Source organism: Magnolia sinica, chromosome 6 (genome assembly GCF_029962835.1).
Source record: "Magnolia sinica isolate HGM2019 chromosome 6, MsV1, whole genome shotgun sequence".
NCBI classification, from domain to species: domain Eukaryota; kingdom Viridiplantae; phylum Streptophyta; class Magnoliopsida; order Magnoliales; family Magnoliaceae; genus Magnolia; species Magnolia sinica.
The window spans coordinates 104,087,296-104,111,561 of NC_080578.1; the positions used below are offsets into that span (position 1 = coordinate 104,087,296).

General features: G+C 39.9%; 1 protein-coding gene across 4 annotated transcripts in view; it reads right to left on the bottom strand.

Annotated features, from left to right (window-relative positions):
• The window catches only part of LOC131249383 (protein ROOT HAIR DEFECTIVE 3 homolog 2-like), a 55,775-nt gene that overhangs the window by 14,467 nt on the left and 17,042 nt on the right, over positions 1–24,266 (bottom strand). For 2 of the 4 annotated variants that reach the window (XM_058250129.1, XM_058250131.1), the window contains exons 3-15: positions 21,919–21,985; positions 21,714–21,816; positions 16,011–16,081; positions 15,825–15,888; positions 15,673–15,738; positions 15,517–15,564; positions 15,360–15,422; positions 15,233–15,289; positions 14,758–14,773; positions 14,554–14,696; positions 10,175–10,333; positions 10,016–10,084; positions 9,833–9,924 (exon numbers count right to left, since the gene is read on the bottom strand). In XM_058250129.1, the coding sequence (XP_058106112.1) occupies positions 9,833–9,924; positions 10,016–10,084; positions 10,175–10,333; positions 14,554–14,696; positions 14,758–14,773; positions 15,233–15,289; positions 15,360–15,422; positions 15,517–15,564; positions 15,673–15,738; positions 15,825–15,888; positions 16,011–16,081; positions 21,714–21,816; positions 21,919–21,985 (1,018 nt within the window). The remainder of the gene's footprint in view (positions 1–9,832; positions 9,925–10,015; positions 10,085–10,174; positions 10,334–14,553; positions 14,697–14,757; positions 14,774–15,232; positions 15,290–15,359; positions 15,423–15,516; positions 15,565–15,672; positions 15,739–15,824; positions 15,889–16,010; positions 16,082–21,713; positions 21,817–21,918; positions 21,986–24,266) is intronic. The other 2 variants (XM_058250132.1, XM_058250130.1) reach the window with 2 other exon arrangements.

Below are 24,266 nucleotides of genomic sequence, written 5' to 3' on the forward strand. Positions count from 1 at the left end.
GTGCATGCGTGTATGCGCGAGATGTCCCCATCACTTGTCCACAGAACAACAAGCAAGCTATGTCATTCATCACTCTTAGACATGGAATAGGTAAATGCAGAACAGCTACTACATCCAGGATCTTATTTAGGCTTCAATTGGATTCAAAGAAAACCCCTAATAAACTTCTCCCCAGGAAAAGTTGGAATCACATTTTACAACTAAACATAGGCACTATCATCTTAGGGGAAGACTGGCAAATGGAAACTTTGGGATAATACAGCTGCAAAACAGAAATTCCAATTTGCAGGAGTCTGCCCACAAATCATAGCATCTTGGCTCAGTTGATCATGGACTATGCTTTCACCCGAGAAAAATTTTCTCCATGGGGCCGGCTGTTAAGCAAAGCCCATCGAACCACACTATCACCTTGAGCTAAGGCTCTAGGCAAGGAAGAATAAAAAAAACTCCAAACACTCCAGTAAAGCATCTGCTTATTTAGCCTTCCTTTTAAAAATAAATAAATAAATAAATAAAAGGAGATTTTAATATAAGGGCACCAAGGTGGCACTCAAACCTTATAGCCCATTGAAGGAAAAAGCTAACTACAATCTTTCAAAATAGCAATACAAGAAGCCCACTCAGCCACATAAGATGTTGCCCTTCAGATAACATAAGAGCCAGCATTACTAATATTGTTGTTGCAACATCTCCCATTCCTTCCCCCCATACAGTCGATAGAATAGCTAACAGTACTAGACTCCACTCCACCTGAGCTTGCTTCTTGACGCACAGCCCATGCCACACCACAAACAAGCTCACAGACAAGCACCACCCACTGCACGTTGAACGCAGAGAGGAGGTAGGCCCGAATCCCATGAGTAAAGGGGTAGTGAGTGGACGAATGATCAACTAATTAATGCAGGAGAATTTTCACACCGGGCTCGAGTGGGGTTACCTGTGGGATGTAGGGGCACACTCGGGGTGGGTGGCCTGTGTGAAGCGGGTGGCTCGTGTGAGGCAGTACCCATGTGATGTGGGACCCACAAGAGGGGTTCGACCGATGTCCTAACCCATGGGATGTGGGGCCTGGGCTATGAGATAAAGGGATTAATTCGTCATGCTCTATCAGTTCAAGCTTTTAGAGCAAGTGGTTAATTGTCTTACATCAAAGTGGTATTAGAGCGAGAGGTCTCATGTTCGAGACTTCTCACTGGGGCTGATTAATGCAAGGACATTTTCACACCGAGCTCGAGTGGGGTTGTCTGTGGGATGTAGAGACACACATGGGGTGGGCGGCCCATGTGAGAAGGGTGGCTCTCTGAAAGAGCAAGGCTAGGTCTTCTAGTTCTTCATTAGAGAGGTTCTAGTGGCAAAGTGGTGACCACACCACCGAGCTTCCGCTAACCAACCAACAATTCACAATGGATATGTCATTATCAATCACTACCCGTGCCTTGGAAACACGTTCAATAAGGGTCACTACCCTCACCTATCTTGGAAACACGTTCAATAAGGGTCACTACCCTTGCCTATCTTGGAAACATGTTCAATCACCCACACATCCTTCAAAAACCAGGTATGTTCTCCATTTCCAACCAAGAAACCAATCCCCTCCTTGAACTTGGCTTTCACACTAGATGCGCCCCTCCACAATCCTAATGTCTATAAAGGGAAGCATCCCTTGTTCACCATCCCCCTTCCTCACATCCTTATTTGGAAGCAATTGATTTTCTCCATAGAGAATCTTCCTCCATCCCAAATCACCATCACCACGTGCCCAAAAGTGTCAGGTCTAAGGCCCACTTGACTGAAGAACCCCACATGAAACTCCTCTCCATCACTACCGATGACACCACTTATCTCAAATAGAATAATTCCTACTCGAGCATCTCTCGAAGTTAACTTCAAAGAATCAGCCTAAGGGTTTTTTTTTTCTTGTATTCTTCTTATCGATTTTTTTTTTCTTTTTTCTTTTTTTTTTTTCTTTAAGAGATGTCTTTTTTTCTCTTTTTTGGAAAGATATTCTTAGTGGTTTTTCTTTCTACATTAGTGGCCAATGCCTTCCCATCTCTTAACAAGTTGTGAGCACATATTTGAACTTTTCGACAATGGCCTAATGGATGATGAATGTTTATTTTTTCCACAACATTATCCTCTAAAATTACAGACCAGAAACATTAGGCTGTTAGATGACAACTAAAATAATGCTCATGTGTATGTTGTAGATTATGTTCTCCATTTATAAGTTGTTTCAAATGTAGTGCGGAAACAATGATGTTAGATGACAACTAAAATAATGTGTCCTATCAATCCTATCTGGGAGTTGACAAATTGAGAGGGAAGGCCGTTCCCAGATACGACGACCTAGCAATCGTCTGTGGAAATGACCAAGCTTTAGGCCAATGTGCTCAAACAGGATACTCATTATTGGTTGGAAATAGACGCCAAGGATGAGAAGCATTGATTCCATGAATGATTTGGAACAACAGCTTGAAGATTGTTCGTTTGGACATCAACGACTACGCTGATTCAAGATCTGAGCTGCATTGATCATAGACACAAGGAACGGTCCTAACAAATCGTACCGTAGCCTGATTGTCCCCAACAATACCTCAAAGGCAACTCGTTACTCGTAGCACCATTAACTCATGGAAACAGAGCAAGGTAGGTTGTCCTTACAACACAACATGATCTGGAATGGATAAAGTCACAGAGGCGATATCGAAGCTGGCAAGGTCGCTCGCAGAAGACCCGGCCATGACACATATGTCTAGAGTTATTTGCGCGTTGAAAGAGATTGAAAGTTTTCCGGAATAGGACTGCATGTAATGCAGGGGCATTTTCACACCAGGCTCGAGTGGGGTTCCTTGTGGGATGCAGGGGCACACTCGGGGTGGGCGGCCCGTGTGAGGCAATACCCATGTGATGTGGGGCCCACGAGGGGAGTTCGGCCAAGGTCCTAACCCATGGGATGTGGGGCCTAGGCTATGAGATAAAGGGATTAATTCGCCATGCTCTATCAATTCGAGGTTTTAGAAGAAGTGGTTAATTGTCCTGCATCAAAGTAGTATCAAAGCAGGAGGTCTCGTGTCTGAGAATCCTCACTGGGAGTGATTAATGCAGGGGCATTTTCACACCGAGCTTGAGCGGGGTTACCTGTGGGATGCAGGGGCACACTTGGGGTGGGCGGCTTGTGTGAGGCAGGTGGCTCATATGAAGCAGTACCCATGTGATGTGGGGCCCACAAGGGGGTTCGGCCGAGGTCCTAACCCATGGGATGTGGGGCCTGGGCTATGAGATAAAGGGATTAATTCGCCATGCTATATCAGTTTGAGCTTTTAGAGCAAATGGTTAATTGTCCTGCATCAACATGACTGCTACAAGTGTACTTTCCCAAGATGATTATGTAACAGTCGTTTTCCTAACCTTGCCACCTCAAAAGTGGATGTCATAGATCCAGATGATGGTGGAGGCACAACACTTTGCATCCATGCACCATTAGTAGATCAATAACCATCGGCTAGGAAAGTGTTGGAAGATGAATTTTCTTTTCTTTCTTTCTTTTTTAAGACTTTATTGGTGTGTACTTATTTCATTAATACACTTTATCAGTATATGCATACTAGCTGTAAGTATGGCTAAGCCAAGAACTGCATATTTATAGACGTTGTCACTATTATTTTAATATATTTTGTTGCCATTTATCAACTTGTAGGTTGGTCAGTGTTGTTTTGGCAGTCGTCTGCTAACAGTTTGTTCTCATATTTTAGTATCTAAATTTATCTCAGTTAATTTATATTTGGATATTATATGACGGTGTGGTTGAGGAGAGATTTATCAATAGGTAGTTGTATGAAAGGGAATGTTGGGTTTTTCCCTTCTCTATTTTTTACCGGTGTACTTGACGGGGTCTTCATTCAGCATCCCCATTGTAATCACCAGGCGTCTTAGTATTACTTGTACGACTATCGTGGATTGTGTTAATTTGGGATTGTTACCAAAATAAATGTGTTACTGTTGAAAAACTAAATTAAATTATTTTTATTCTCACATGCAGACTATAATGGCGAATTCTACGTCGTCTTCGTTGGTCGAGTGCTCAAGATCTATGACAGCTGGGACGAGTGTCACGTATAGGTTGAAGTTGAACATTATAGCGAATGCATGTACAAATTGTACAACATGTACAAGGAAGTGTATATAGCTTGGCATCTCTTTCGGGTTAATTGTCATCTTATAGGTGATTTCCATCAAGCCCACGCTTCGTAACCTACGCAAATGTCCGGGCCGATGGAGAATTATGACAGGGAGTCAAACCTCTTATGCGCTCGCACCTATGCCAACTCCAACATCTCCTGTAGGGGCATCGTCAACATCTACCCATGCACCATCTACCTTTTCATTTACAAGCAATGGGCGTGACTCTTCATCTACACCACAGGTGATGCATGTCTCCCTCCAAGTGACCTTCCCTACCATTAAGATGTCCGACCTAGAGGTGGTAGCTCGCTTGTTTATTATGGCACATGTCTTCGTCCGTGCCCTGTGGCTCGTGTTCGCGATTGCTGTAGGTAACCTTTCTTTTTTTGGGTGGTGGATTAAATAAAAGGATAATTGGAACAGTGGTGATAGAAATCCTCTTATTTTGATTGGATTTTTTTATTGTTTCTTAATTTTTTTGAAATGTGAATATGTGTGGATCCTCCCATGATGGGAGATGTGGAAAGGCCTTTGAAAGAAGGTATAATCGACTTCTAATTACTAGAATTGTTGTTTACGTTTGGCATTTCCATTTTTTGTGTTGAACTTTCAGATTGTATGCTTGATTATGTATAGTATTTAATAACGATATGCTGAATAGCTATAATAATTACATATCGGAAGGCCCACTTGAGTAGTCTGTTACATTACAATGTGTAGACCGTATGGCCAACTAAGGGGAGGACAACTCGAGCCTTGTATATAGATTCAATGTTAGGAGTAAAGGATGAAATCAAATTAGAAAAAGAAACTGGATGGACGGTGTGGATGCTCCCATACATCACAAAGGCCCCTAAAAACCCCACCCTGTTCAGATCTCTAGGCATCCGAGGGTAGTAGCCAATCCTCGTCCAACAGAATTGGTCTTTATGGCATGCCTACGTACATCCATGTAGGATGGTTGCATCCTCCACGGATAATGTGTGGAGCCCGGGGATTTTCATGCGTCATTTCCACACCGTTCATCAGTTTTGGATGACCATAGTTAGGACATCCACTTGGGAATCAGGGGGATTAAGAACTGAGGTGGACCACACCTAACATCGTATGTGGAACAGAAACGTCCACCATTGATGAGTGGAGCACGATAACAAGTAATATTTTGGTATGCAATGTCACACTACGTCAAATTCCAAACATCGGATGGTATGCCAAATCCAGATATGATATTAAACTGGAATCGTACAACCATAACCCAACAACTTCTGTAATACCTCTTAATATACCAACAACCCTCTTAAACCATCATCATTATGCGTTTGCAACACAATACAGCACAATCCCTTAATCCAAACAGGCCCTAAGACTTTCTGTTAAGTATGCAAAATCGCATATCAACCAAAAAAAAAAAAACAACCACCACTCCTTAATAAAGACCCATAGAAGAAACCACTCTACAATGCCTAGAATTAACTCATTATCAAATATTCTTCTCAAACTCTCAAACTCAAACTTCAACTCAAAACTCACAAATCGCCCTTACTAACTTTGGATTTCATAAATACTCTACGGATCCTTCGCATTTTCTTTCAAATATTTCCAACATTGAAAATGTTCTAGCAGGCCTCCAATCCCTTCCTACCCACACCACATCCTAGATCCCATCCCTATTCTTCTCCCCACATTTCCTTGCAATGATTCTTCTCCACAAAGTATTCACCAATCCTTTTCTTCCCTTAACCCCAAATATTTCAGTCCTCTCATGTTACCTTTCATGGCATGAATCCCATTTCTGCTTTTGCTTCGAAGGCGTTCCCACTTCCCAACAACTAAATTCATGGAACTGTGGTTCTCCACAACATCTTCACAAATTTGAAGCATATTAGTCCCTAAACCCATGCAGATTCAAGCATAACAAGAATGTTAACAAATTACAACCTAAGATGAGAGAATTAGAAGTCGACCTAGGGAAAGTGAACTATGGAACACGGGACAAAGTGGACTCCTAATCACCAATGTTGTCAAAATCCTACAGTTTATGATCTGAGTTGAATTTTAAACAAAATGAATTGAATTCCATGCTAGATCCCTTTTTAAATGAATCCTACGATTCTATGATTTGAATCCTAACATTTACAATTCTAATCACAATTTATGATTCAAATTATACTTGTTCTCTTCTATTTTAAGCTTCACTCAGGCTTTCATTTTATGTTTTAAAATTAGTGGGGGCTTTAAGAATAATTTGGAAATGGTAAATTATTTTATTTTGTTCTTTAAATGATATATATTATCTTCAACGTTAAATCATGGAGTTTTTTATGATTTCTTACCTCATAACTGGTCAAAACACCCAACTGATGTATGACTTGCCTGGAATGTTTTTATGTATAGTTACAATCTTGTTGACTTATATGCACTGGAGAATGATGGTTAGAAATCAAAATATCTTTTTTCGTTGGCCTATAGAATCAAATGCAAATTTTCTAACATGATTCTACATTCAAAAAAGGAAACTAACAAGTCCATAAATTATTAGAGGAATCCTTGGATGCTTGAAATAAAGATAAGAATCCTTTAACATTATCATGATATGGTATTACTTGTTTGATATTGATGGCAAAAGGATGATTGATGAGTTTTAAATTTTTATTCTGATTTATTTATATTTTTCATATTTTTCTCAGTTTTTTAAGAAAATAATTAAAAAATCTTACAATTTACGATATGATTTAACCCCTATTACAACTTGCAAGACGATAACGATTTTGACAACATTGCTAATCACACATCACCATGGAATGATTCAAGTGATTCATAACCAAGATATTATAATTACTAAAAAGCTGCACCTCCAAGCCTCACAGGTAGATCCACAAGCTTATTGTGCCCTGCAAACATAGTAGTAGTGATTCTCATATTCCCCAATCTTGGGTCTGCTCAGTTAGCTATAAATGGATGTAAATGAATGTAAACGGTATTAAACAAGTAATGATGAGTAATTGTTGACCTTGAAAGGTACAGTTTTTGGAAAGAGGATCCAATTGCTCACGTAAACTCTATGGGCCCCATCATGATGTATGTGTTTCATCCATGCCGTCCATTCATTTTTCCAGACCATTTTAGGGCATGAGTCAAAAAATGAGACAAATCCAAAACTTCTGTAGCCCCCAAGAAGTTTTCAACGGTAGGCGTTCAATCTCATTGTTTTCTGTGGTGTGGTCCACTAGAGCTTTGGATCTGCCTCATCTTTGGTCTCATGCCCTAAAATGATCTGAAAAAAATGAATGGACAGTGTGGATATAAAAATACGTCATAGTAGGGTCCACCTATTACAAGGTTGAGTTTTTCTCAATTTTCGAGGTGAAATTCCCGCTCTTAACCAAACAGCCAGCACTTGTCATGATTACTCATTTACTGTCCATTACATGCATTTACAGATAACCAAACAGGCCCTAAAAGAAAACCATATCACCGGCAATGCACGAAGGAAACCACAACCCTCAACAAAAAAGAATAAAGCTCTGCCCAATCATTTCTAAATTTTTGGACCTTTTCATCCATAGAACCTCTTCAACCTCTCTCTAACATAAACCTATTTTCAACTTACAAAAGAATAGTTTTCTCTAATTGTTCTACATGCCAACTTCGCTCCATGACCATTGTTGTTTAAATTCTTGAGAAAGAATACAATAGACTAGTAAAGAGGTTATGTGGTGGGTGATGAGGAGTAAAAGTGGTCCTAGGGTGATCTATCCACATTATTAAAGATATGAGAGTGTCATTACAAGAATGACAGCTGCCTATGGGAGACTGATGAGTTCTAAGTAGCAACCGATCTTCATTAGGGGTCAGCATTAAAGCCTTTAACTTTTTGCATTTGCTATAGATGAATTAACTGCTAGTGTCTAGGATGTGGTCTTTCGGTGTATGTTATTTGCAGATGACTGGTGTTCATCAAAAAGTACAGAGAAGCGGTTAATGTTAAATTGGAGGTTTGGATGGAGCTCTAGAGTGTAGAAGCTTCTGGAATCAAGGAGTATTTGCAATGCAACTTTAGTATGAATAGTTACAAAAGCAACAATTTATTAAAGTAGATGGTCAAGAGATTCTGTGATGGGATGAGTTTAGGGACATTGACTCTTATTACAGGAGATTGATTAGGAAGTTTCTAATAAATTAGATCTAGGTGGATGAAGTGCAGATGTGCCACTGGGTATGGTCTGATTGTTGCATGCCTGTGAAAACAAAGGTTAAAATTTATAAAATAGTTATTCGACTGGGTATGGGATAAGAGTGCTAAGCAGCAAGAAAGAAGCATGAGAAAAGATGAGTCATAAGGATGTTGAGATTGACATATGGGAGACAAGGAATTATAGATTTAAGAATGAGGTCATTCGAAGTAGTATGAGAATAGTTCCAACTTCCAATAAGGGTGTGTTTGGATACGTGGAATCCATGGCAAAAGAAAGGAAAATAAAACAATAATTATCCACTGATAATTTCCATAAGAACTATTGAAACACGGATTCCAATTTTGATTGGGTAGCAAGTGGAAATTTCATATTCCTCTCACAATACTCAGCTAGTTTCTAGCGCGAAGAATCCAAATAATGGAAAAGCGTAAGGATTTCTTGGTGGAATCCACCCTTTTCTTTGCTATCCAAACAAAAAAAAAAATCGTCACATCAAACGAACACCCTTTTCTGTTGTTTGGCAATGAATCCATAGTTTCCAAACATTGTTTAAGAAATAAAATGATGGAAAGTAGATTGAGATGGTTCGATCATGTGCAACAAAGACTCGAGAGGCTGAAACAGCTCCAATAAGGAGCATTGATTAAAGTCAAAGGGAGTAAAAAGAGGATGAGAGAAAGACCAAAAAGGGCTAGGATTGAAGTGGTGACAACAGCTATGCAGGCTTGTTCAATAACCAAGGATAGGACCCCACATAAGATAGATTGACAAATGATAATGATGATGATGATGAACCATAGTTGGCTTCTTTTTTAAAGTACATCGAGGATTGCTACCATGGTTCAAAAGTTAGTCTCAATGACACACAGTACCCGAGTCCAAGTGTCATCGAATAACACAACTCCAACAAGTCACGTGAAGTTAGTTTCAAGAAAATTATCTAATAATAAAAATTCAGGAAAAAAAGGTCAAAAAAGTGAATAGAACCTTGAAACAAAATTAATATATTTGATGTTGGCTAATTTCAAGCTTAAAATGAAAAGTTGAGGAAAAATATAAGAAATAACACTTTACTTTTTTTGAATGTTGACAAAAATTTTGTCACAAAGCAAATCGTCGCTAATCCATAGATCTACATGGATCCATTATTTGCAAGTATTTTTAACCCTAATACAACAATATTCATGCAATAATACTTTTTTAATGGCAATCATATTATATTATAAAAGAAATGAAAAACAAAATACAGCTAATTTACAGCACTCATGGAGACCATAGATGACAAGAGATCAATCCATCTCCTCCCCCAAATGTTGAAAGGAATCGGGACTAATATATTTGTCTTGTCTTTCAATTTACATCCCTTGAAAAGGAATGTAAATTATGCTATGCTCTTACATCCCTTACAGAAGTAAATAATATAAAAATATGGAAGTAGCAGAAGTTTCCTTTACTCTGAAAGGTATGTCTCTAAAATGGAGCCAAGCTTTTTGCCAAAACCTGATACTGGACCAGACTGAACAGCTTCTTCCAGCTCCAACCAACTCTAAGCACATTCAAAAGTTCAACAGTTCATGAGTAATTATCGAGTCAGAACACTAACATATGGAAAAATAAATAAATTAAGGGATTTCTACCTTATCATAGGCCAAATGACCAAGCTTTTCATTTGCAATCTCTTCACAGCGAACAGTAGCAACCATTACCTAAATAATGACAACAAATAAAATAAAAGTTTGGTTTAGACAATAAGATAATTCATTGTCATTTAGCAAGTGAAATACAAGATCAAACACCTTGTGAGCAGGAAGGTCAAGGTCCTTGTTCTCTCTTATAACTTTCCATATCTGTTGAGCACTAAAAGAAAATCCCGAAGCAGGAACAACACCCTGTCTATCACCCGCAAGCCCTCCTGGGGAAATAGAATGGAAAAAACGCTGCCTTAGCTGTCGAACCTGAATAAGATGACATTTAGCGTGTCACTGTCAGTTGCAATCTTTACAAAAATAAAGAAAAAAAAGAAAGAAAGATACCTATAGAATAAATTCATATCAAAGGCTTTCTAGCATCACTCAGCCTTGTTGCTCTACTATTGTTGCTCCCCTATTGTTCCTCCCCACATGGTTATCCAGATAATTCATCTAATAGACCCCACCATGGAGGGCCACATGACAAAAACCTCACTGATATTTTCAAGCTAGAAATAGTACCACATAGCCTTGGCCCACATTATGGATGGTCGAGATTTTATTTTATTTTTTGTGAAAGGCAACGACAAAAAATATTTTATTTATAAAGAGCACCAAGGTGGCACAAGGGAAAACAACCCCACATTTACAACCTCAAAAGATAAGAAAAATTACACTCCTAGAATTTCTTCAACGAGGCGGCCCATTCAACTAAGCGCTTTGCATCGATATGCACATCCCCTTATGAGCCGCAATAATTCCAAAAACATCTATTGTTTCTTTCCCCCCATAGTGCCCATAAACTGGAAAGGAAGGCCAATCTCTAGGGAACTTTCCTCTCCTTACCAAGCTCGACTCCATTCCAAGTCATGAATACGTTACCAATTGAATTTGGTAACACCCAAGGGACCTTGAATGAGATAAAGAAGCTTTCCCTTTTTTTATTTGTGTGAAGGGACAAGACAAAAAGGAGATCAACCGCCTCTACATTAGCCATGTACATGATACAAATGTGGGCCATTGACATTGACCATTTTTGTAGATTGTCCATGGTAAGGATTCTCTTTCTTCGTGCAAGCCATGCAAAAGCCGCTACTTTTGGTGGTACCCCATAGGACCAAATCCAAGTCATATGAACACATTTTTACCCCACCAATGGAGGAAGAAGCATTTTATAGAAGGAAGAGACTAAAAATCAGCCAGATTTATCCTTTTTCCATAGCATCCCATCGCGATCCTCCTTTTTTGGCTAACACCTTAATAGATAGTCTTGTAGCTTCACAAACTATTCCACTTCCTCTTCTGCATTTTCATATGACATGGAGGAGACTAGTAGCTTCATAAACTCTCCCACTTCCTCATCTAGCATTTTCTTATGACATGAAGGAGACTTATATCTTCACAAACTCTTCCACTTCCTTGTCTAGCATGTTCCTACAACATGGAGGAAACCTCACCACTTCCGAAATAACATTCGGCAACCGTAATATTCCAATCCGTGGTTAAGTAGGCTTAATCGACGGAATTCAACATTCGATGGAGTATCCCCTAGCCAAACATCTTCCCAAAATCAGATCCTTTGCCCATTGCCTACATCATAACATATTCCGTTGCTGAATTTTCCTTCCAAATTAGAGGTTGTTTTCCAAATCCACGAAGCTTTATAAAGCAAGGCCTCTCTAACCCACCAACCATTATCCCGACACCCATATTTGTTTGCTATAACCTCCCTCCATAATGCCCCCTCTGACCCAAATCTCCATAACCACTTCCCATTAGTGCAAGGTTCATTTTTTTTTCTAGATCCTTTACCCCTACTACTCCCTCTCCATTTGGCCTACACAACTCTTCCCATTTCAATAGGTGAAATTTCTATCCTTCTAATCCCTCCCAGAAGAAATATTGTATCAACCTCTCCAACCTGCACAACATCAATTTCGGGCATCAAAATAGAGACATAAAATATGCCTTATATTTGACATAGCTGCTTTTACGAGAGTTATTCGCCCTCCCAAAGACGACACCTATCTTGCCAACTTCCACCCAACCCTCCCAAAGGTGCTTTGTTGGTTTTCCTATACAAAGCAAGAGTCCAGGATAAGCAGACAGAAAAGATCCCGCCTTACAACTAAACACCTCTACCATCCGAGTGACCTCTTCTTTAGACCTTCGAATCCCTAGCATCTCACTCTTGGCGATATTAACCTGCAGCCCGGAGACCACCTCAAAGCACCAAATGATCTTCTTTAAGTGGTCCATCAAAGCATAGTAGAAAAGTGTCATCCCCAAACTGGAGATGGGAGATAGGGGTGATCGTTCTCTTCACCCTGAAATCCAGGATAAGACCTTCCTCTTGCCCTCTCTATCATCCTACTAAGCACCTTTGCCACCACCAGGAACAAGAAGAGAGATAGTGGGTCCCCATGTCCTATACAGGAAGGGAGATAGAGGGCCCCTTTGTCTTATCCCTTTGGAGCTTTTGAAGGAACCTTTCGGGAAGCCATTGACTAGCACTAAAAAGGTTACCGATCGCACGCATCCAACCTCTCCGCTTCAAACCATACTGATGCAGGACAATTAAACCACTTGCTCTAAAAGCTCGAACTGATAGAGCATGGCGAATCAATCCCTTTATCTCATAGCACAGGCCCTACATCACATGGGTTTAGGTCCTTGGTCGAACCCCCCTCGTGGGCCCAACATCACATGGGTTTCACCTCACATGAGCCACCCACCTCATGTGGGTGGGGCCCGCCGCACACCCCGAGTGTGCCCCTGCATCCCACAAGACACCCCACTGGAGCCCGATGTGAAAATGCCCCTACACTAATCACCCTTGGTGAGAAGTCTCGAACACGAGACCTCCCACTCTGGTACCACTTTGATGCAAGACAATTAACCACTTGCTCTAAAAGCTTGAACTAATAGAGCATGGCGAATCAATCCCTTTATCTCATAGCATATGCCCCACATCCCATGAGTTAAGTCCTCAATCGAACCCCCCTCGTGGGCCCCACATCACATGGGTTCCGCCTCACACGGGCCGCCCACCCCGAGTGTGCCCCTGCATCCCACAGGCCACCCCACTTAAGCCCGGTGTGAAAATGCCCCTGCATTACACACCCAACCTATTCAACATATAATCCAAGAAATCCCAATGAACATGGTCATACACCTTCTTAAGGTCCAACTTCCAAACTATAACCTTTTCGTCATTTTTGTATCAAGCGCCCATACATTCGTGAGCAATATGAGCACCATCCATAATCTGACAACCCTCCACAAAACTGCCCTAGCTATTAGAGATGATGCTTGGGAGAACCTTTCTTAATCTGTTCGCCATTGTCTTTGCTAGAATTTTGTAGGGTCCTATGAGGTTGATCGGTTGAAAGTCCTTCCAAGCTTGCAATCTCCAATATAATTGCTATGAAGGATGCCCCCAAACCATCTGATAGCCAACCCCTCTCAAAAAACTCCATAAAACTCACATCCTCATTCACTACCTCCCAAAGATTATGAAAAAATGCCACTGGGAATCCATCTAGCCCAAGTGTATTAACGGTTGCCTTCACCTCTTTCACAGAGAAGGGCTTCTACATTGATGATTACACCTTCAAATTGATCAATCTAACCATTCGTTCACCCATTCATAAGATAGTTAGGATAATTTGGTTGAAATGATCATGAGGGACATGGGTAATCCAATTATGGAGTATGAACAGCATTGATTGATGATCAACAATTTTCCATTATGATCATATAAACCAACCCTTCATTTTGCCCATTGGTTAGATGGATAGCGTCTTTTGACTGAAGTATGGTTGCACAAAGCGTGAAGCAAAGCAGCAACACATTCAGGCATAGGAGCAGAAAAGCATTTATTTCAAAATTTTATCAAGCATAAAAGGCCAGAAAGTGCGAAAGGAAGCAGGTGTTCGAAGCATGATTCAAAGCTTGAGCGGCACCTAGTTAGAAGAATCATACAACTAAGGATTGAAGTGCTTCTTCAGGGCATGGTAACCCAAGGTTGGGCCTACATCATGTGTGAATTGTGATATAGATTAATGATGGAAGCCCATTTCATCATGATAGATCTAGGATGTCCTTTTTTGGCCCATTTACAGGATGCGTCGGAGTTAGGATCACCTGGTTGAAGGAATTTGGGGACATGGGTAATCCAAGGTGGTACTGTTACCACATTATAGACAATATAGATTACCAACAGGACCTTTTTATTAAGATTGATTTAGACATACTTTTACCAATAAACAAATAGTGTGAAAACAAATTACAAACTTTTGCTAAGAAGCAGCACAGTGTGAACCAAGCAGATTTTAGTTGCTTACACGAACCATGTAATAGGGAAGTTTCTCCATCCAATACCACAAGATCCAAGCAGGCCCAAATGTTAGCAAGTTTAAAATCCCACAAAGCATGAGCAATGGTGGAGTTCAAAACAGGAGCGACGTCTCAGTGGAAGTTCGTACAATTAAATGAAACAGATGACTAGCAATGCCAATGTGTGAAGCTTTCTTCTTCTTCTTCTTCTTCTTCTTCTTCTTCTTCTTTGTATGAATATGAGGCTTGCTAGCATTGTTCACCCTTATATCTCTCCAATTGTTGGATGCATCTTGATTCTTGAGTCATATAATAGGTTGGCCATGGATATGCCATGAAGCAAAAAATCCCACTGATCAAAGATCTCCACTGTCCATAAAAGGGCTGTTAGCAAATAGTGGTCAATGTTTCAACACCTTATTGACAGCGACAATCTTTTATCAATGCAATCTTCAAAATATCTTATCAATTTTAGCAGATACCAGTCAATGTTTCAACACCTTATAGACAGCGACAAACTTTTATCTATGAACTCTTCAAAATACTTATCAATGGGGGGTTTTCTGCATGACTCATCCATGGCGGGGCCTACCAGACAAATGGCATGGATCACCACGTGGCAGGTGAGACGAGAGGAGTGAGCATTGAGCAACGTGGATGCTAGTAAATTTTGTTGTGCATCATCCCCTTGTAGTTTAATCAACTTCGCATTTAAGAGATCTCTAAACCAATGGCACCATCATATATTCCATGAGTTATGTCATGGTATATTAATCGCCAAGTCAGGTCAGAGGGTTCAAACAATGATTGTCGACATTGGTGAGCTACCTGCTCTTTGAATTGTTCTTCCTTTTCTTCATAACTGGACAAAGCTGTCACCTCCACCTTCAAGTCAAATAATGTATGCATCAGATTGGGACATATAAAACCTTCTTATAATAAACTGATAACTCACGTTAAAAAATTCACTGAGTGGAGTATCCTTGTGGGCTAGGGGTTTAGAAACTGCATCCCAAACCTGCCAGCAATGGTGTTATCATGATAATTTGGGGAAAAGATGAAGTAAAAGTAAAAGAAAAGGCCAAATATCATTCTAAGAGGTAGAAAAATACCTTCTGAATATCTTCCCTTAACAGTTGTTCTAAATGCTCAAATGGTGTCTATATTGAAAACAACAAAAGTTATAAGCACTCAAAAAGTAACAGGGTATGATTACAAGAAATAGACAAGGATGGTGCTGAAAATTTTTACTATTTGAAAATGCAAACCTTCGTTTTATCACGAATCACAAAGAGAAGAGTTGTTTTGCGAGGGCTGAATAAACGCATCATAACCTGCCATAAACATAAGGTCAGATTGCCACAGCTAAGATTGCATCCTTCGGATGTATCAACAAAAAGGAAAACCTTGAACAGAATACCTGAAAAACCGTCTTTAGAAGTGGTTTGTTTGCAGCCTGCTCCCGACCAATATCATGGCACCACCTAGATAAATTGTCTGTGATGATCAATACTACCAGTGGATGCTCTGACCAGAACAAAGAAACTGGCAGGCTTTTCTTGAAAATGGGCAGAAAATGCTAAAGATGCCTAGCTCAAGGACTTACATGTTTATCAGTACAATATCTGAAATTGCCAAAGCAAAAAGGGCACTTTGCTTCTCAAATGCAGTATCATCCTGAAATTAAAAAGGATGAGACACTATTTATGAGAAGTTTCAGATGAATAAGTATCTCTCAATAGAACTTCACCAAAAATGAACTTCTCCAGTCAATAACACCGATTTGCTACAAAGCTACAGTTTACGCCCATCCTCAACCATAAATAACCCTTTTCCAACTGTGAAGTAATAAAATATCACAACTTTGTACTATTGTTAACTACAATCAGAAAATAATAATAATAATAAAACAAAAAACAAAAAAAGGGGGTGTATCCATCAAAAAAGTTGGTGTGATATCTCCCAGAGTATAACAGCTAGGAATTGATATTTACGCCAACCTATTTGATGGATATGCCAGTTTTCTCCACTTTTTAGTTGTCATACATAGAAGCAATGATACAGTTGCAGTTAAATCCAGCTTCAGAAAAAAATCATAAAACACTAAAAAACATAAATAAGGCCATTAAAAAGAAACTTTCAATTGGTGAAGGCGAAAGGGAAAATAGTAAGATGCCAGGAGCACATAAGGAGGACAGAAATTGCAGATCAAGTAAAGCTTATGCCCCAAAATCTTCCCCACATAGAAAGAGAATGACAAACCAAGGCAAGGTGAATGAACCCCAATACAAAGAGCCCAATTCATTATAATCCTTTTCAAGAGAGCACTGGCAATCTGATTAGCTTCTCTACCAACATAAGTGGCATCGTGCATGTGAGAATGATCATGGGAATCACAAGAGAAGCCCCAGCTTTCTCCTTGTAGTACTACCAATCAATGGATTTCTTGTAACCTTGACCACAGACCATCCCACTTGTGAATGCTTACTGCTCAACCAGCCCAAATACAAATGTGATGAATTACTACCAGCTAGAGAAATCACTTTACTCTCTCACTTCCAAGAGTAGAACCAAAATAAAATAACCCCCCACCCCCAAAACCCAAATAATAATAATAATAATGAGTAAAAAAATTGAAAAGAAAGAAAATGACCAACTGATGTAAAGCAGGTCGCGGACAGTTTCATGGCCAAGATGGATCAAAAGAGGCCTGGTCGACGACAGAAGTGACCCGGACCATCGGACCTTAGATCGGGCGTATCTCACAATCCGGAATGAGTTATCGGGCGTAAAATATATGATTTTGAGGTAGAACGAGCTACTTTAGCCAACCAACCCCACTACACTGGGTTGCGCAAGCCGGATTTGCGAAATACCCCCGGATCGACAGTCGTTTCCCTATTTTAATTCCGTTTTTAATATAAATAGTAAGTTTTAGTTTGATTATAACTCTTCATCCGTTGGGCTCTAGGAGTTATGCCCAACGTGAAAAGAGCTTAGAATAATTAGGAGAACGGTTTGGTGAAGCCAAATAGGACACTTACTATTTTTGGCCGAAAACCTTGCGCACTAGTTGTAGTTTGCTTCTGATTTCTCTCCCATTGTTTGGTACCCCTATTTGAAGGGTTGTGATTTGTGAACTCGTTTATTTCATTCATTAATCAATTTCGAAGTTCCATGGATTCGGGACAGTTATCCTCTTGAGGAAGACAGCGCTCAACCTCATCACATTCATCCCTGCGTCACCAACTAGAAGAAGAGTTACTGAATCTACAGTTAAGGAACCTTCGGTTCAGCAACAGAGAATCTTCACACACACACACACACACACACACACACACACACACACACACACACACACACACACACACCACACACACACACACACACACACACACACAAAAGGAACCTTCGGTTCAGCAACAGAGAATCTTCACACACACACACACACACACACAAAAATAGTAATAACAACTCACTCACATATGTCGAAACTAGTATTGGAACTGTTTCCTACCCGTTGCTCTAATTTTAGTCTTACCTTTTTAATCATAACTGAATATTATTAAAGAGGAGAAAACATATAAAACTAAGACAGGGAAAAGGAAGAGCCAGTAATGAGCGAACCTCATCACTCCCTCTTTCGAAAGAGACTTAATAACTTCATTTATTCTTATCCAAGCAAATGTTTTATACCCGTATTATCACAACTAGTTTACTTGCTATTTGTGAGAACAAAATTAGTGAGGACATTTGTACCCATTGCCGAAGAACTGCAAATTAAACTCGACATATAAGTTTTCTGATTCAACAGCCTCCTAAATTAGAACTTACTAGAATCCAAACCTAACCAACCTATGCATATATACAGGTTCCGAACCACCATGGCTTCATGTTGATATCAGCAGTACAGACACTGAAGGCCTGATTACTCCTTCTTTTCCCATTTTATGCTGTACATTCTGAAACTGTTGCACAGTTTTCTCAGTTGTTAGACATGGTATTCAACATTTTGTGCTGCATCATCCTGCAGGTTGCGGAGAACTCATCCTCTCATCTTCAGCAAGTTCACATCAACACAAACGGAATAATTCTGCATCAATCTTCATCAATTCATCTCTCAAAAATGGAAATCTATCGGTCGCCATGAAGGGTGTGCTTCTCCACTTAACAAATGTACTCCCACACTGCTGCATCGATTTGTGATACTTCTGCAAAACTTGTTCAATCTCATCTTTGTTCATCTTTGGAAGTTGTTCACACATATCAGCAACAACTTCAGCTTGAAAGCCATCTGTGTCTCCATGGATTCAAATGAGGCTGAATGTCTTGATGAAGTAACCAATTTTCCGATTACTCCCCTTCATATGCTGTGTTGCCAAACTTTCTTGAAATTCTCTAATGTGCCTATCTTCTGAATTTTTACCTTGTTATAGGCTTCCACTAGGAATCTCTGACTTTGGAAATACACCATGACCAAGGCACCAACCTTGACTATCTTCTACCAACAATACTCAGAAGTAGATTCTCTATATCATGCATTAGTTTCTTTAATAACTATAAGAGAAGGCAGCAATGGTCTTTCATCAAGCCAAAAGAAAATAGTTAGGGTGGTTAATGTGTTCTAGGGATCAAAGGAACGGGGAAGGGTAATTTTTAGTCCATTGAGATTGGTTGTAGTTTTGCAGGTGGGATGGCCTCTCATCATCCAGCCCTTTCTTGTTCATCTCCTTGACTCTTGTTGCAACTTTTGTTGCTTCTAATGAAGTTATCATTCTCACAAAAGTCAAGCAGATGTTTCTTGTTCCTTGCACTAACCGGTCGAAAGGTGAACTTCCCATGCACAGATTCACCAGGATTAGGCAGAAGTGACATCCCATTTTTTGGTATACAATCTCTCACAAGAACCCCTCCACCTCCAAGTGTACTTCTATTGATTATGGCAAGAACAAAAAACCGGAGCGCCTCCAAATGGCGTCAAAAGTGGCTCAAAAATTCATATCACAATCAACTAAATTTCTCTTTGGGACACCATGCAGATTCACCATTTCCTTGAACAAGATGTTTGTGCTGTGTGGAATCCATGATCTTCCAGTATGGTATGAAGTGTACCATTGTTGACAATCAATCCACTGCCACAAAGATGGAACTGTTCTCATTTTTCTCGTTTCACTCAACAGAAAATCCAATACAAAAATCCACAGAGATATACTCACAATGCAACCAGAATAGAAAGTGTCGAGTAGGGGCCTTTATTTTGGCAATAACCCATTGTACACTCAACAGGCACTGCACGTTGCTCCAATCTTCTCAACATCACAACTTATTTGTCACCAATATTTCCTACTCCATACCCAATGTTTTACCTCTCCCAATGTATTTAGAACATGCATTCCGAACATCAGTGACATGTGTTGAGCCCATGGCTTCCAATATGATATGAACTATGCCATCTTCAAGAATCAATCTACCACCCAAAAAAAAAAAGGAAAAGTAAACATGTGAAGCTACAAACCGTATCAGATACATGTCCATATTTTGAGGACACCCACTTGGCATGAACAGCACCTTGCTTCAAACCTCTCACATCACAGCTTATTTGTGGCCAATAATGCTTTTCCTCTTCCAAAGCCCATGTTTTATCTCCCAATATATTTCCATAATTTCACTTGAACGCTTGACAGGCATGGCACCTCACAACAAACCTCTCAAGTCACAATACCATAACCCTTTGTTACCCATTATATTTTTCCTCCACCATGGTGAATTTTGTAGCTTCCCTAAAGTGTCCCTAAGGCCACAACTATGATGTTCGATGATGACCTCGTCCTTTAAGGAGCATATAATATGCATAATTATGCACCCCAAAGTATAAGACCATCATAAGAAACATAGTTATCTGTAGGGAAAGGTTCATCCACAGTTCTCTCGTCACGTAGTTGAAATGAGGTCTTCATTGCATTCTTATTTGACACTTCAAATCCTGTAACTTCAATAACTAACATCCTAGGAAAAACCACCTTTCGTCTCAAGGCACCAGTCACCTTTCTTGGCTTCCAACATGGTGGCATGGTAAAAATGTGAAGTTTTGCAAAGATATCAACCATTGAAATACAATAGAGGTGGTCCAAGTTGAGGTACTAAATATCGGTGTTGGGGCCCCAGAAAAGTGGGGAAGCTTCAAAGCTTGCAACAACAGAAAATTCCAGCAAAAAGAATTTGCCTTTTTAATCCACGCAATCCTCCTCCACTCACATGTCGACTCTAGTGCTAGCTTAGCTTTGTACTCCAACTTTCTAGCTTTTGCTCTTAGCCAAACCATATTCTCCTATGACAACTAGATTACTTGCTACTGAAGAGAACAAGCTGAACCAGGAATTACTAATTTCAACCCATAACCAAAACACAACCATCTAGAGACTAGATCCAACATGACAAATAAACCCCTTTAATTGCACAACTTCAAATTAAATCTAAAATACAGTCCTAAGTTTATCTTAACCATATACATATGCAACTCCCGAAAGGAATCTGTTGGAACCCACCGCTAATTTTACTATGATGTCATGCTGCTGCCATACAACCAATAAAAGGCTTTTTGTGAATTTACTTCCCATTTTATGCAGGACATTCTGCTACTTTTGGACCCCTTTTCTCAGACATTGGCGACAGTTTCCAATCTCCATTCGTCTTTTGACAAGGTTTATGTCCTAGCTTCAAAGTCAAACATTTTATTTCCCAATTGGTATTCTCCAAAAGATGAATGAACCAACTTGGGCATAGCACGCCCAGGATATCATGTTTCTAGAATCTCTCTCCACCACCAGGGCCCAAATAAAGAAGAAGAGAATAAGCATAAACCTACGACATGCACCAAGCCTTCCATTCACCAGAATCTGCCTAACTAGCCAAGGGGAGACATAGTCTTAATGATCACTTTATCGTCTCATGCCAAACAGGCTAGTATTACCGAGAGAGAAGCCATGAAAATTTAGCTTTCAAACCCCTGTGGGGTACAAGTAACTTTTTTCCAGGTTAAACACCAACATGTAACTTTTATTAGCGCATTAATTCAAAAGAAATTCAAGGCAGAAAATGATAATAGTTCTTTAGTAAGGAGTTTTGACCAACGAGCATGGAAACATAAATGTCATAATGGATTTTTCTTTTTCATTTCCTGTTAAAATACATTATCAAATCCATCATCCAATTTTTTCTTCTCAAGCAGAAATATATTATTAGCAACAAAGATAAAAAGAAATAAAAGATCTTTCGAAAAGTGAGACAAAATTAACATGAAGTGCATTACCTCTCCCCTTTCCCTCCCATCTGTACCCTCTAAATCCATCACAATTGTGACAGGCTCAATACCAACACACTTTGCCATCCAGATGCCTTTGGTAGTTTGGCTCCTATACCAAAAACAAGAAAGTCATACACCATGATACCGAAATGGAAACATAAAGATAATTGGGTCAATGTTCTGTTTGACATAGTGCAAATACGAGACACACCTTCCCTCGAAAGCATCCATCTCCTTGAAATTGGTACCAAAAAGATGGTTCAGTAGGGTGCTTTTCCCTGCTCAAAGAAAAACGGCCCATTATCTGACTACTGAAAAATTAGAAACAAGGAAAGAAACACCTTTTCTTGTTTTTTGACTAATGACAATTATGAGATGTCCTCATTTGTGAATGTCATATCTAGCAGCTACGTTGCACAGGTGTGACTTAGAGTGTCAAAATCTGACAGTGTCACAGTTGGTGGCACTAGGAAAATCCAACAATAGGATCAGTTGATTTGGTAGCATATCGTACTCAATTCTAGAAAGTTAATTTTTTAATAAAAGGATGGATCTTGATGAGTTATACACAGGGCAAGGTACACAAAGACCTAAACAGAATTGGAGCCAGATTTCACAAAGGACCAAAGATGACCATATATGTCAATTTCACCATTTGTGAGGTTTCTTCTAAAACACAAACTCCAGACCAGTTGCCCTCCTACCTCAGAAGAAAGCTATTGACAATGATTGCATTTTTCACCATTACCCAAGAAAGGTCCTGTAAAAAAAGAAGACATCAGACCATTAGATCACCAAGAATCCTCCCAAAAAAATTCTTGAGCCACCTACTGCAAATCCAATGACTTTGAATAGAGGCAATACCTTCTGGATTGCACTCCACTCCCAACACTTTGCATGGGGGTTCTCAGGCTGATAGCCCAAGCCCAAGACACCCATACTTTTTCACATAAAACCCTTTTTCCAAAGAAACCTTCAGTGCCATTTTCCCAGCATACTTTGATTATATGATCTCAAACTTCTAATGCCATGGCCCCATTTGCCCTTTGCTTTATTACCGACCTCTTCTTTTTTTATTGATTGGTTTACATACCTCTTTCCATTCAACCAAATCAAATCTCCCTTTCTCTTTCCTTCCTAACCATAGGAACCCTCTGGATTTTATCTAACCTGTTGGGCACGCTTGTCAAACACTGAAATAGAAATATGAAGTAAACAAGCATGTTTGAGAGACTAGACTTGATAAAGGTTATTCTTCTCCCAAAGGAGAGAGATTTACTCTTTCAAGCATAGAATCTCCTTTCCAATCTCACCACAATGGCATCCCAAAAGGACTTTGGATGGTGTACCAATACAAAGAGGGAGGCCTAAATAAGTAAACAAAAAGGATCCCATGCCGCACCCCATAACAAAGGGAACGTTATCAACCACCCTTTCATCTATTCCAATGCCTAGCAAGCACCTCAGGCTTTTGCTAATTCGCCTTCTAGCCCCAAAAAAGCTTTCTACCATCTAAGGGCGTGTTTGGATTCACGGTTTGGAGTGTATAGTATCGTATTATCGGTGTTGATGGGACATGTCCCTCGTTTGTTTACGAACGACTGGGTGACGTATTCCATGCACGCGAATACGTTGTCGAACCACTTATCGTAATCGATTGTAGAGTAAATCCGGAAGGCGTTTCAGTGTCCGGTCCCGTCTCTTCACTGTATTGCATTAAAGAGGGCTGAAATTGAAAATACACCATTTCCATGTATTCGTTGGGAGAACGAGCGAACCTATACTCCATCTCTATAAATCATCTCCCGCTTCCTGCATGTCGACGATGAACTCAATATATTCCCTCTCTTAGACGATCTTCATCTTACAGTGGCTGTTATAGCTTGCTGCCACCTTCGTTTTTGGGTACCGACGGTCCGTGCTTCTCAGACCAACACCGCAGTGCACATCCTCCAGGTATGATCTTCCCTCCTAAAAATCGGTTTCTATTCATCCAACGGCGTTTACCAAGATCGTATTCTCTCTCTATATAGCCAGGCATATACACCCTGACCGTATAGAGAGTATTGCCCATGTCGATGCGTATACGGGCGATGGTGGGGCAACTTCTCCTGACGAATCTAATATCGTTTTTGATTAAGCATTCCGCTAAATAATGTCTGTCTGGAAACGACCGGGTGCAAGACACCCATCTGTTTGTGGAAGGCCATGTACAGGTGGTGTTTGTACCAACAATTCTTTCCATCAGGTGGATATGCCCTGTTTTACATAAAACCCCTCTTTGAGATTTCAATACCATTCCTCAACGACATTTCTTCTCTTCGAACCTTTCCTTTTTGGGGAATAAGCATTATCTCATAAGGTTCTGCAAAGTCTGGGTTGATATCAACTAGAGGTATTTCTGTACTATCTGTAACTTGTTTCATATCTGCTGATTGTGATGTTAAAAAATGTACCAATCTCCCAAAAATATCTGATCTGTGTACATCTTCTTTTGATGTTGTTTACATGCTTCTAGTATCAATCTGAGTTAGAATGTGCAAAAATTCTCACATGCAT